At 43.4% G+C, this 11139-nt stretch overlaps 1 protein-coding gene across 10 annotated transcripts in view; it reads left to right on the forward strand.

Moving 5' to 3' along the window:
- IKZF1 (IKAROS family zinc finger 1) overlaps positions 1–10804 on the forward strand; it is a 74071-nt gene extending 63267 nt beyond the window's left edge. For 7 of the 10 annotated variants that reach the window (XM_083409161.1, XM_083409156.1, XM_083409157.1 and 4 more), the window contains 2 exons: positions 2881–3015; positions 7090–10804. In XM_083409161.1, the coding sequence (XP_083265287.1) occupies positions 2881–3015; positions 7090–7796 (842 nt within the window). In that variant the 3' untranslated portion in view covers positions 7797–10804. The remainder of the gene's footprint in view (positions 1–2880; positions 3016–7089) is intronic. The other 3 variants (XM_083409158.1, XM_083409162.1, XM_083409165.1) reach the window with 1 other exon arrangement.
- Positions 10805–11139: the final 335 nt, after the last annotated feature.

Raw genomic sequence — 11139 nt, forward strand, 5'->3', positions numbered from 1 at the left:
TAAATTTCAGGAAGCCTTTATAAGAGTGCCATACAAGCTGAAGTCAACCACGAGGCCTCACTCCAAGTCAGCTTGTAAAACCCACTGAAAGCTAGTTTCAGTTTTAAAAGAAAACATCTCAGGAAGTTAATCTTCACTGGAATCTATCCTGACAAAAATCTCCACTCCCAGGGGACTAAACAAACTCAAATCCATCCCCCTTTAACATTCTTACTCTTTAGAATTGGTTGAGCCCAGGAGTTCATCCCCACTTCCTTACAGAGCCATAGAATTGGAAGGTAGTCCAGAGGAATCACAGCTGAAGAATCCCTGACAGATGGCCACCCAAGCTCAGCTTAAAAGCCTCCAGCGAAGGAGAGTCTGCCACCTCCTGAGGAATCCGTCCCAACAGCTCTCACTGCCAGAAAGCTCTTCCTGATGTTTAGTCAGAATCTCCTTCCTTGTCATTTGAAGCCATTGACTCAGGTTGTCCCCTCTGGAGCAGCAGAAGACTAGCATGCACCATCTTGCATGTGACAGCCCTTTGGATATTTGAGGGTGGTCATAATATCACCTCCCTCAGTCTTTGCTTCTCCAGACTAAACATACCCAACTCTTCAGCAACAGGGTGAGCAAGTCAGGGCACACCCCCCCCCCCTTTGTGACCTAACAGATCCCAACTTCCAAAGTTAACTAACTAAACAACCAACAAAAACAGACATGAAAGTAGTAATCCAGCAGGGGGGTGGGGGCCATCCAGCCTATTTCACAGAACGGCACACGTGTGATTGCCTGCTCTGCTGGAATCATGGGTTGCTGGGTAGAAGGAGCTCCCAGGCCTCGGGGAATTATTTCGACTCCATTAGTCCATGATAGCTGGCCAGGAAAAGCTGAGAGACAGAGGAAGCCTTCACAGGTGTGACAGCTGGATCCCATTCTGAGGGTGAGGGTTGGAAGGGACCCCAAGGCTCATCTAGTGCAGCCCATGCAATGCAGGAGCTAAAGCATCCATGACAGTTGCTTTAAAAGAGCAGTTATCCTCTCACACCGGGGATGCTCCAGGGAATGAGGGGCTCCTGGTAGGAGGGGATTCATAGGGATGGGCAACCTGCCCATTTTGGTTTCTCATTTTTCCTATCTTCAGTTCAGCTCTCCATAGTTCCACATCCATTTGCAATTATTATTTCTTGAAATTTCTCACAATAGAAAATTTTTTAATGTAGTTTTCCCTAGTATTTCACCTAATACATTTTTCAAAAAAATGTTTTCACCAATATATGTATTTTATGTGTAACCTCCCTAGCATTTTTGTACACCTTGGCTGGAGAACAACATTGTAAAATTATTAGAAGTGCAAATTCTGTAGGATGGCTCTGTTTTGGCTTGTGTATGGATTTGAAAAATGCAGATCAGGTAGGTTTGTCTTTCATGAGAGCTGAATTGAATTTCTGACCCAAACCTAGTAGTTCCATCATTAGGGGTTTGTGGAGATTTGCTGCCTAGTGCAAAGGTTTCAGGTGTCATGTGGAGAGCCTGATAAGACTGTGCTAGGGAGGAGTTATGCTGCCTCTTGACGTCAATGTGATGGGAAGGAAGTGTATTCATCCAGTCCTGAAAGCAAAATGTGGTTTGTTAGGTAAGCGTTTGGCATCCAGGACCTTCAGGGGAGCCTTCTCTGAAATATAACTGGTTCCATGCACAGAACACAGCTCTGTGATCTTGATACACGGATCAGATGGTAGTGTCAGAAGGAGGGGGTTTGGGTTTGTTAGGCACTGGGGAACATCTGGGGACAAGCCAGGCCTGTAAAAGAATTATGGGCTCCACTTGAAGGGGGGATTGCAGAGAAGGTGGTCAAGGAATTGTCTGCATCTGTCTTCACCGCAGAAGATGCAGGGCAGACCCCTGTGCCTGAATTAACTTCCTTGTGAAGAGGTCCCAAGGAAGAGACAAATAGTGGAGGAAAACAAAGTTCTCTGCCTTGTTGACAAGTTTAAACCTAGCAAATCAGAGACTGAATGACACCCATGCAAGAGTTCTGAAAGGACTCAGATGTCAAATTGCTCATCTAACAAAAGTACCACGTCACTTGTCCCTAAGATCAGCCTATCTGAGGAGTGGGAAATGGCCAATGTAGCACCAGTTTGAAAAAGAGGATCTGGGAAACTACAGGTCAGCTAGTTTAGCATCTGCTCTGGGAAGACTAGTTGTTTCTCTAGCATTGATAAAGACGCAACTGCCAAACATATAAAAGAGCAGACCTTGCTGAAACAGAGCCAGCATGGCTTCTGCAAGGGTAAATTATTGCCTTTTGGGGGGTTTGGGGAGTGAGAGTCCACAAGAATATAGATCAAGATGATTCAGTTTGCATTGTGTGCTCTAGACAGAGCTTTCCAAAGTTCTCATGTTGGTGACACACTTTTAAGACATGCATCATTTCACGACACAGTAATTCAATTTTACCAGCAAACCAGAGGTTAAACTAACCCCTTATAAGAGTGTTCGCATGACACACCTGCACACTGCACACTGTTTTTCTAACATGTCACAACACACATTTTGGAAAGCTCTGACTTAAGAGTTAGTGGCAATTGTTAGAAAGGTTAATTCCATGTTAGGAATCATTGGAAACAGACTGGAAATAAAACTGCCCATATCATAATGCCATTATACAAAGCTATGGTGAAAAACTGTTACTGGTTTTGGAATTTAAAAATGGTTTTGCTAAAACAATTCATTCCGACTATGCCATCTGCTTTGAGAAACTAGCCTTGGATATCCCAAACTGCTTCTTTTTGGGCACCTTCTCCCCCTGTGCCTGCCTGTAGACTGTGTCTCAGCAAAGTTGGAACTTTCCATGGCTGTGTGTTCAGGATAAATTGTTTCTTTTAATTTTTGCAGTCATGAAAGAGGAAACCAGCCAGAGCGAAATGGCTGAAGACCTGTGCAAGATGGGATCAGAGCGATCCCTTATGTTGGACAGACTAGCAAGTAACGTCGCCAAACGTAAGAGTTCTATGCCTCAGAAATTTGTTGGTAAGAGTTAAATGTTTGCTGCCTCCTTTACATGGTTGGATTTTTCAATTTTGTTTTTCTTTATTGCAACAGGAAGAGCAAAGTAATTAATTAAGAGATTCAGTTCCAAGCTACTCCTAGCTCCAGTCAGTAATTTGTGAAAATTTTGGATCAGTCATTTAATTAACACTTTCAATCTCGGAAACATTTGCAGTGTTTTGTTTGTCGCAACATGATAAAGCACATATAAGATTTCAGATATATATCTGAAAAGACAGAAACAATTCCTCCTACCACATCTTTATTTTTTTTTAAGCCCATTTTTGTCTTTTGAAAGTTTCCAGTGGCTTACCTGGGGCTTCCAGTGGTCTCTTGTCCAGGAAGTGATCAGGGCTACACCTGTTTAGTTTCAACAACCGCACAGAATCATGTGCTCTAAGATCATTCACTAGACTGCCAAGTGCCCTTCCCTATCAGAGATTTTACCAATTTCTGCTTCTCCTTCTCTAGGGCACTTTACTGGTCTAGTGCTTCTCCTATATTATCACATTCTCTGGTGTGTTTGTGTGTGTGTGTGTGTGTACACAGAGAGAGAGAGACATACATATTAAGTTCACTAACGCAATTGTGTTTACTTTCAAAACATCTATTGGGAACAGAGTTGCCAGGTCCTCTATGGAGAAGGTGGGTTATTGCGTGTGGTGCACAAGAGAGGTGGGATAAATCATCTTCTCCTGCCTAGTTTATACTAAAATTATTATATCCCACTTTCCATCAGTGCATTCAGAGTAACTTAACAAAGCATGAAACACAATACAACAATACATAAAATTCCATCAATACAAATTGAAGCATTCAAAATAAATCCAGATGCACAGCACAAATCATAAAACCACACAAAATTCAGAGTTGTAGAGCATGATTTCTTACTCCAAGCATTTTCACATAAGAGAGAAAACCTTCCTATAGAGGAGAATGAAGTGGCCAGATAAACCTCCCTATTTTACTTTTATTTCTTTACCAAATTTGTAGACTCCCCTTCATCACATCATAACGATCCCACAGCTGTAAGATATAAAGATATAAAGCTATAAAGCAAGAATTAAGAAACCAATCAATAAAATACAGCATCATAAGAAAATATAAAGCTTAGTAAGCAGCTATCACCAATTTACTCCAAATGCCCATGAGCGTTCCAGATGTGGGGCATCACTGCTAAAACAGCTCTAGCCTTTGCTGCTCCCCAGTGGGCTTCTGCAGTTGTGCTTCTCTTGCAGAGCCTCCTAGGTGATCTTAACTCATGGCTGATTGAATAATGTCCTAATAGACTTTCCTAATGAGGACGCGGGTGGCGCTGTGGGTTAAACCACAGAGCCTAGGACTTGCCGATCAGAAGGTCGGCGGTTCAAATCCCCGCAGTGATGGGCTGAGCTCCCGTTGCTCGGTCCCTGCTCCTGCCAACCTAGCAGTTCGAAAGCATGCCAAAAAGTGCAAGTAGATAAATAGGTACCGCTCTGGCGGGAAGGTAAATGGCGTTTCTGTGCGCTGCTCTGGTTCGCCAGAAGCGGTTTAGTCATGCTGGCCACATGGCCCGGAGGCTGCACGCCAGCTCCCTCGGCCAATAAAGCGAGATGAGCGCACAACCCCAGAGTCGGTCACGACTGGACCTAACAGTCAGGGGTCCCTTTACCTTTTAATGGCAGATGCAGAAATGTCCCTGACATATTTTTTCCTTGCTTTCCCCCAGAATTGATTGGCAGGGTAGAGGGAGGCTCCATAGTCAAAGTACACGTCTATCCCATGAACGAACTAAGGAGATTTGACGAGAACATTTTTTGTGAAGGTGGTGTCCCGCTTTGGGATGAGGGCAGACTCTCACTTCCTTACCCTCGTGATAAGAAGAGCTGCCAGATTAGAAGAACAGCATTTCCTGTCAGTTATTCAGAGTGTGGTGAAAGAAGATACCATAATGACAGTACAAATTTAGAAAGGCACGGGCTCAGCTTCTGAAGGTAGGGCTCATGTCAGGATAGCACCAAGGGAGCCCAAATCCCCCCCCCCGCCCCGCCTCAGCTTTGCTTTCTTCACAAAGTGGAATCTAACTTGCCCTTTGGATGATTTTATTTCTTTGTTCTCTTTTGCATGATCTTTATGTTTCATCGCAGTTCAGTGTAGTCTGTGCTTAATTTTTAGAAAAGGGGATGCATAGATTCAAGTCTGAAATCTCACCCCCTAAATTTAACCCTTTCATCCATGCCATTGTCCCAGGATAAATGATCTCTCCCTCTTCTCCCCCCCCCCCCCCCCCCCGCTGTGCCATTTGTGCCATAGAGGTAAATATGCAGACCCATCCAGGCTGCCTGCTCCTTCTAAGGAAAAGCAGTTTGGGGAGAGGGTGGCTTTCAGCGGTGGAAGCGGAAGGGCATTTAGACTTTCCCCTTGCCATCACCTCTCTTCTCCCTCCAGCTGGCTTTCCTTACCAGATGTTTTTGCCTCCACAAATGTGCATCTGGAACCTCTCTGAGAGGAAGTGGGGAGTTGCAGCAGAAAAGTGGTGGAGGAGAGAACGTTCCCTGCATGCGTCTTGCACAATGAAAACCGCCCTTTCCCAAAGGAGTCTGCATGCAACTTGTAGCTTGGCCCTCATATTGAGTCCCTGCTACCTGGCCTGATCCCCTGGCCCTGCTGAGCATGTGTTGTGTGGGCAAGGGAGATCTCAGGCTGAGTGCAGGACAATTATAGGGGTCTTCTTTTCTTTTCTGCTTCAGTCCCACCCAGTCATGGCCTTCATTCTGTGCCAGCAGAGACTGGGCAGCCTGCTAATTTCTATGGGGAGGAGAACTGGGTGAAACATTTCTCATCCCACCTGCACTTCTCGGTGCAGGATCATCAGTGGGCTGTGTTTACAAAGGGACAGCTGCTGCCGGGGGGGGGGGGTCTTGCCAAGCCCAGCTGATGACCCACAAAGTTCACCCTTCCTGAAAGGAAACACTAACAAGTAAAAGGAATTCCAAAAACAGAAGGAAGATTTGACATAGAATTACCAAGATCCTTTTGAAATGTGTATCTGTGCTGATCAGGAATGTAAAGAGGCAGCAATTTCCATCCCTTCCTGGGTTCATCATGGGTCCCTCACAATCAGGGCTGTTTCTATTCTGCTACGGTTCAACTTCCACTAAAGCTTACATTATTTGTCTCACTATCTGCAATGGCTGAAACATATGTAATTAATTTCAGTGTAATGGAAACATCAAAAACAATGCAGAAAGTAATGTAATGTAAATGCAGAAAGAAAGAAATAATGTGTGGCCTTAAACAACAATAGTGACTTATCACTCATATTCGATTGCATGATTTCTGTTCATGGCCTCTGACAAACAGGCAGATTGTGGGAATTTCCAGTCGTGTTTCCATTTTTGATGGAAGTCTCCAGCAACCTTAGTAGGGATTACATAAGCAAAATGAATTGCAAGCCTGAAATGAAATATTATCATTCTTTTTTTTTAAAGAAAAAAGATTCAATTTTTTAAATCTAGATTTTGAGATCAGTCACTGGAGTCCATCTCATGTATCAGTTTCTGCAATTAATTTCAGATGCCAGTCTAAAGAACTGGATATAGCCCAAAAAGCTGTTATTGGATATCTGATGTAGGGGATTCTGAATCTGGGGGGGGAAAAAAATGCTACTTAAATGATAAAAATTGCGACTTAGTTCATTTAAGACACCAGTTTCATGCCATTAGATCTAGGAATAATCAATATAGCATTTATCTTTAAATATCTAGACTACTTTTTTGACCAACAGTGATCTTCCAACAATGGCTTCCAATCATGAAACAGGATAAATACAGTTAAAAGCATAGGGCAATTACATTGTTGAAGTGCATACCACATACCAATTTCCATTACAGAATATTTACATTGCTACATATTTTCTCATAATAGCAAAAAGATAGCAGCAGGGCCTGAAAGCTGTGATATCTCTCTGTGTTGATTTGTCTTGTGTTCTGCAATGCCACGCTCAGGTCTGATTAATGGAGATGTTCCAAAGGCATTTCAATCCCAAGCCTAATTTATGACTATTTTGGATTGCAGGTGAAAAATGTGCATCTGATGTTCCTTATGATGCAACCACCAATTTTGAGAAGGAGAATGATATGATGCAGACCCATGTCATAGACCAGGCCATTAACAATGCCATCAGCTACCTGGGGGCAGAGTCCTTGCGCCCGCTGGTGCAGACCCCCCCAGGAGGCTCCGAAGTAGTGCCTGTCATCAGCCCCATGTATCAGCTTCATAAGTCCCTTGGGGAGACCAACCTGGCCCGATCCAATCATGCCGCTCAGGACAGCGCGGTGGAGAACTTGCTCCTACTTTCTAAAGCCAAATCCATTTCTTCAGAAAGGGACCCTTCACCCATCAACAGCCAAGACTCCACTGATACGGAAAGCAATAACGAGGAACGCAGCGGCTTAATTTACCTAACAAATCACATAGCACCCCACGCACGGAACGGCCTCTCGATAAAGGAAGAACACCGGGCATACGACCTCCTGAGGGCAAACAGTGACAGCTCCCAAGATGCCTTCAAAGTAATAAATGGCAATGGAGAGCAAGTGAAAGTTTACAGGTGTGAACACTGTCGGGTCCTGTTCTTGGACCATGTGATGTACACCATCCATATGGGCTGCCATGGCTTCCGCGACCCTTTTGAGTGTAACATGTGTGGCTACCACAGCCAGGACAGGTACGAGTTCTCCTCCCACATCACCCGGGGAGAACACCGCTACCACATGAGTTAAAACTGCTTGCATAGAAATTGCCTGGAGCTCTGCGAAAAGCCCCAGGGTCAGGTCCCTGGAAACGAACTCTTCTCCTAGCATGCATGCACAATTCAGTTTTCTACTCTTAATATTGATGTTTCTATTGCAAATATAAGTCACCCAAATATAGTAAAGTAGGAGTTTTTGTAGTTAGGTAGAAGAAACCCATTCTTGCTAGCACCGCCCCCCCCCCCCCCCGCTCTTTTCTTTCATCCAAGGCCTTTATTTGGGTATGAGTGTGCACAGTTTTGGTTGGAAACTAGAAAAACAAAATTAATGTTATCTTTTTCTGTGGTGACACTCTGAAAATACACTTCTTACACCATACATAAATTACGATTTCCTATAATGATTTGGTACATTCACTAACCAACAGCAATAATCCACATTTAGAGTAGGTTTAAAAAGCTCTTAGGTTTTTTGGGTGGTCCCAGCCGTATTGAATCGCCTCTCGAGCAGAAATCGTTTGAGCCATGATCTCCAAAAGCTGAACAGCACAGGTGTCATCGTTGTAGATTATTCAGAATGTGCTTAGTTTTGGGACGGAGCAAGTCCAGAAGAATCAAGGCAGCATTGCCTCAAACAACATGGGTGGAGAGCATGGCTGCTGCTGTGCTTGTTAGGAGTGCTATTTTGTGGGTTATTCTACACGGTCTCTGAAAAATCTGAGTTGCAGCCTTTGCATCATTTAACTTATGGGAAAAGGTCATTTGTGTAGGCTCACAGGGTTGTATGTAGGACCCTGCCCTCTATCACAAACTACTTGCTGAGATTATAAAACAATTTCTAATGCTGTGAATGTGAATGAGGGGGAGCAGTTTCCCTATTTTTAAGGTGTGTGGGGGGAATCGCCACACCTGTGCAATCTACTGTGGATATAGAAAGGGATCATTGGGATAGGGCCATTTTGCAGGAGTCAGTCTTTGAAGTGCAACTTCCACATGACAAATACTGCTGTCGTCAGGTTTAGGCTTAGAAATGATGGAGTAAATAAGGTGGTAATTTAAAAGACAAAAGTTGTATATGTAAAAACAACAGTGCAAGGCTGTTTCAAACACATTAAATGTCTTTGTGTAACACACACTTTCCAACAGAGATTGCACAGGTTCTGTTGGTGAATTTAGCACATAATTAATTAACTTCTTGTCTGCCTTGGCAAGACACTTTTAAATCATAAGCTGAATCTTCTTTTTAATGAAGCTTCTATTAAAAATGAAAGTGCACGGGGTTTGTTTTTGGTCTTATTAATTATGGCGGGGGTAGTGTTTTAAATCCCACAGTTAAACTGCATCTGCAGAACCCACACTTTGCCTATTTCACACTGGAAAGTGTCTTTTTTCATTTCCTGTGTCTTTCAGCGCTGCCCCACGCTTGCTGGAGGGGTCTTGCACACATGACACAGCAACAAACCCAGATTTGCTGGTCAAGAGGGAGCTGTTTTACACACACATGGTATTTTAACATGCAACCTTTCTTTAAGAATGCACTGAAAAAAGGTGATGTGTGAAGAAACCTCAGAGGGGATGCTGCACAATGGCACAAAGCCATCACTGATCCACCCCATTCCTTCATTCCCAGCTGTGACTAGAAACCTATTTTAGAGCAGCGCTCGATGTCACCTTTATAACTGAGGAGAATAAGACCTTCATAGTTACAATTTCTGGCCTGTCAAAATGGTTTGGTCTGTTGCAAAAAATTATCAGTCTTATTCAGCCATTTTTTTATCAGCACAGGCAGTTTTGTGCGCTGTACACACAGCTCTCCCCATCTGCAAGGATTACTCCGTTCAATTCAATGGAGGAAACAGATCCATGTCCAAATTCCTTTGGCTGTGCAGCTGAGTTCCTGCCACTGAACTCAATGGGCACAAGTTTGGTGCAGTGCAGTGCTGCTCTATATATGAGAATTTGTGCTGCTCCATGCCATTTTTAACATTCATGCATACCAAGAAGGTTCTGTGTTCATATGTATCATAGCTGTACTTAAACAGATATTAATTAATTCGTTATCAGTGCCGGCGTGTTTCTGGTTCTAGGTTTTTCTATTTGCGTTGCAACCAGTGCTTTCTTTTCAGGGGGTGCTTGAGTACGCAGTACGGACATCTCTTTTGTTTGGGGGGGGGTGTTGTTAAAAAGTGTGGCACTTACTGTAACAACTTCATGGGTGAGTACAGTGGTACCTCGGGTTACATACGCTTCAGGTTACATACGCTTCAGGTTACAGACTCCGCTAACCCAGAAATAGTACCTTGGGTTAAGAACTTTGCTTCAGGATGAGAACAGAAATCACGCAATGGCGGCCAGCAGCAGCGGGAAGCCCCATTAGCTAAAGTGGTACTTCAGGTTAAGAACAGTTTCAGGTTAAGAACAGACCTCCGGAACGAATTAAGTACTTAACCCGAGGTACCACTGTACTGGCACATATTTTTCTAGGGAAAAAACACTGATTGCAACTAAGTACATAGGTACTGAAAGCAAATACAGTTTAGTGAGTTAGCATATTATTAAGCTACCCTTTATCAGAATTTGTGACCTGCTGTCTGAACTGTCACTTCTGCCTCCTCCAGCCTCACACACCAAACCCATAATGGTCGTTGTTTTGTTTGAAAATGAAAATGTCCTGGTAATTTCTTTTTTAAAAATGTATGGTTTTGAAAAACTGGACTCTGAGAACTTATTTTATTCTGGATTACTTATACTCTCAGAAAAGTGGGTGGCTTAGTTCACATTGATGTTTGTTATAATAGATTGCCTCACATCTGTAAATAACAGCAGATCAAAAAATGCTTTTCAAAAATCGCACAATGTCCCTACTTTGGCGTTGCCTGTTTGTACTTGTACTTAACACATTTTTTGTTGTGGATTTATATTGTAATTGCAGTTATCTTTTCGGAGCAATGTATTTAAAACAAAATGAAGCAAATTTCATAAAAAAATCTGAATGTTAGTAAAGTTTTGTCTGAAGACACAGACATTTCCTTTTGTAAACACGGGATACTTGGAATATTTATTCTAGGGAAGAGAAAGTGTGGCCTCTTGGGGCTGTGGTGGATCCTTGCATTTACAGCGTGCTGAGCTAGGCGAGCCCCTGGCCTGATCCACCCCAGCTGCTCTCAGTGTGCATTGCAGCCTTCATCCTTGCAGCTTCAACCCACCGGAGGGCCCCTCTACGGAAGGAAGAAACCTACAATGGCAACCTCCCCTCGTCAGGGAGCTGGAAATGACATTTAGAGGCAATTAGGAGAGACTGTTCAAAGGCCAGCAACCACCAGCAATTTTGCTGCTGGGTTCAACAAGAAGCAAACCACATTTTCACATCAGCT

The sequence above is a fragment of the Podarcis tiliguerta genome, assembly GCF_965153285.1.
Source record: "Podarcis tiliguerta genome assembly, chromosome: 13".
In the NCBI taxonomy this organism is placed as follows: domain Eukaryota; kingdom Metazoa; phylum Chordata; class Lepidosauria; order Squamata; family Lacertidae; genus Podarcis; species Podarcis tiliguerta.